The sequence below is a fragment of the Pyxicephalus adspersus genome, chromosome 1, assembly GCF_032062135.1.
Source record: "Pyxicephalus adspersus chromosome 1, UCB_Pads_2.0, whole genome shotgun sequence".
In the NCBI taxonomy this organism is placed as follows: Eukaryota; Metazoa; Chordata; class Amphibia; order Anura; family Pyxicephalidae; genus Pyxicephalus; species Pyxicephalus adspersus.
The window spans coordinates 39,979,271-39,980,250 of NC_092858.1; the positions used below are offsets into that span (position 1 = coordinate 39,979,271).

The 980-nt window shown below is 41.3% G+C and overlaps 1 protein-coding gene across 1 annotated transcript in view; it reads right to left on the reverse strand.

Moving 5' to 3' along the window:
* The window catches only part of MARS1 (methionyl-tRNA synthetase 1), a gene marked incomplete in the record, with an annotated part of 16,821 nt that overhangs the window by 11,266 nt on the left and 4,575 nt on the right, over positions 1 to 980 (reverse strand). The window contains 2 exon segments of the mRNA XM_072407410.1: positions 1 to 76; positions 884 to 959. Coding sequence (XP_072263511.1) covers positions 1 to 76; positions 884 to 959 — 152 coding nt within the window.

The window sequence follows — 980 nt, forward strand, 5'->3', positions numbered from 1 at the left end:
AGAGATTCAGCAGCCTTTTGACATTGGTCTAATTCAGTTACTTTTTTAAACCAACTCTTCAAAGATGTGAGCTCTTCTAAACAAAAAAAGTAGAGATGCAAAATTTTACTTAAGTCTACAAATGTATGTCATTACTAAACCATGATGGCATTTTTTTTACTTTAAAATGAAGCAAAGAAGAATGTACAGTATATGTAACCAGTTATAGAGCTATGCTGAAGACCTATTGCTGCAAGTCTTTGTGATCATCTTCAAATGAATTCCTGTATTGCAGTGCAGATTGAGGTAGGCAGAAATCGAAAGAGGAAGAACGAAGATAGCGGTGCAGGGTTCTTCCCAGGCCCTTTTAGCTGGGCGCACCACCCGGCACTTTTCAGCACCCACCCGGCTGTTTTTGGTTGTTACTAAAGAGTTTGGTCACAATACAGGGGCTGCCACCCTGCTACAATTTCTTCCCACCCGGCCTAAAATTTCTGGGTTGAGCACTGCTGTGCCTGGTGCTTCCTCAAACTGGGACGAAGGAAGGTTCCAGGATGATGCGTGACCCGAACCTGGAAACCTCCAGTGGGAATGATGAAACTGTGCAAGTTTTTTTTTAGTTTACTTCCACTTTAAGACAGGAAAAGGACACACTTGCAGGCACCACAAGTTGGGACCTAAACTTTTTTAGTGTGGTCAAAAGCATAATAGTTTTTCCTATGAATAGAACATTTCTCCATCACAAAACATTTCCACATCTACATTAGGAACAACACATTGTTTAGCGATTTATGACAGAGCGTTTATGCGATACCATTTGCAGATCAGGTGTTGTATTAAGCTTCAACCACTACAGATATAGAGCTTTACAGAACGCACGGTGACATACACAACTAAAGCTTACCTGGCAGGCTTGCTCCATCTAAAATTAGAGGGTATATTGCTCCCCAAACCACAATATCAGCAACTGACAGCGCATCCTACAAAATACACCAACAGTT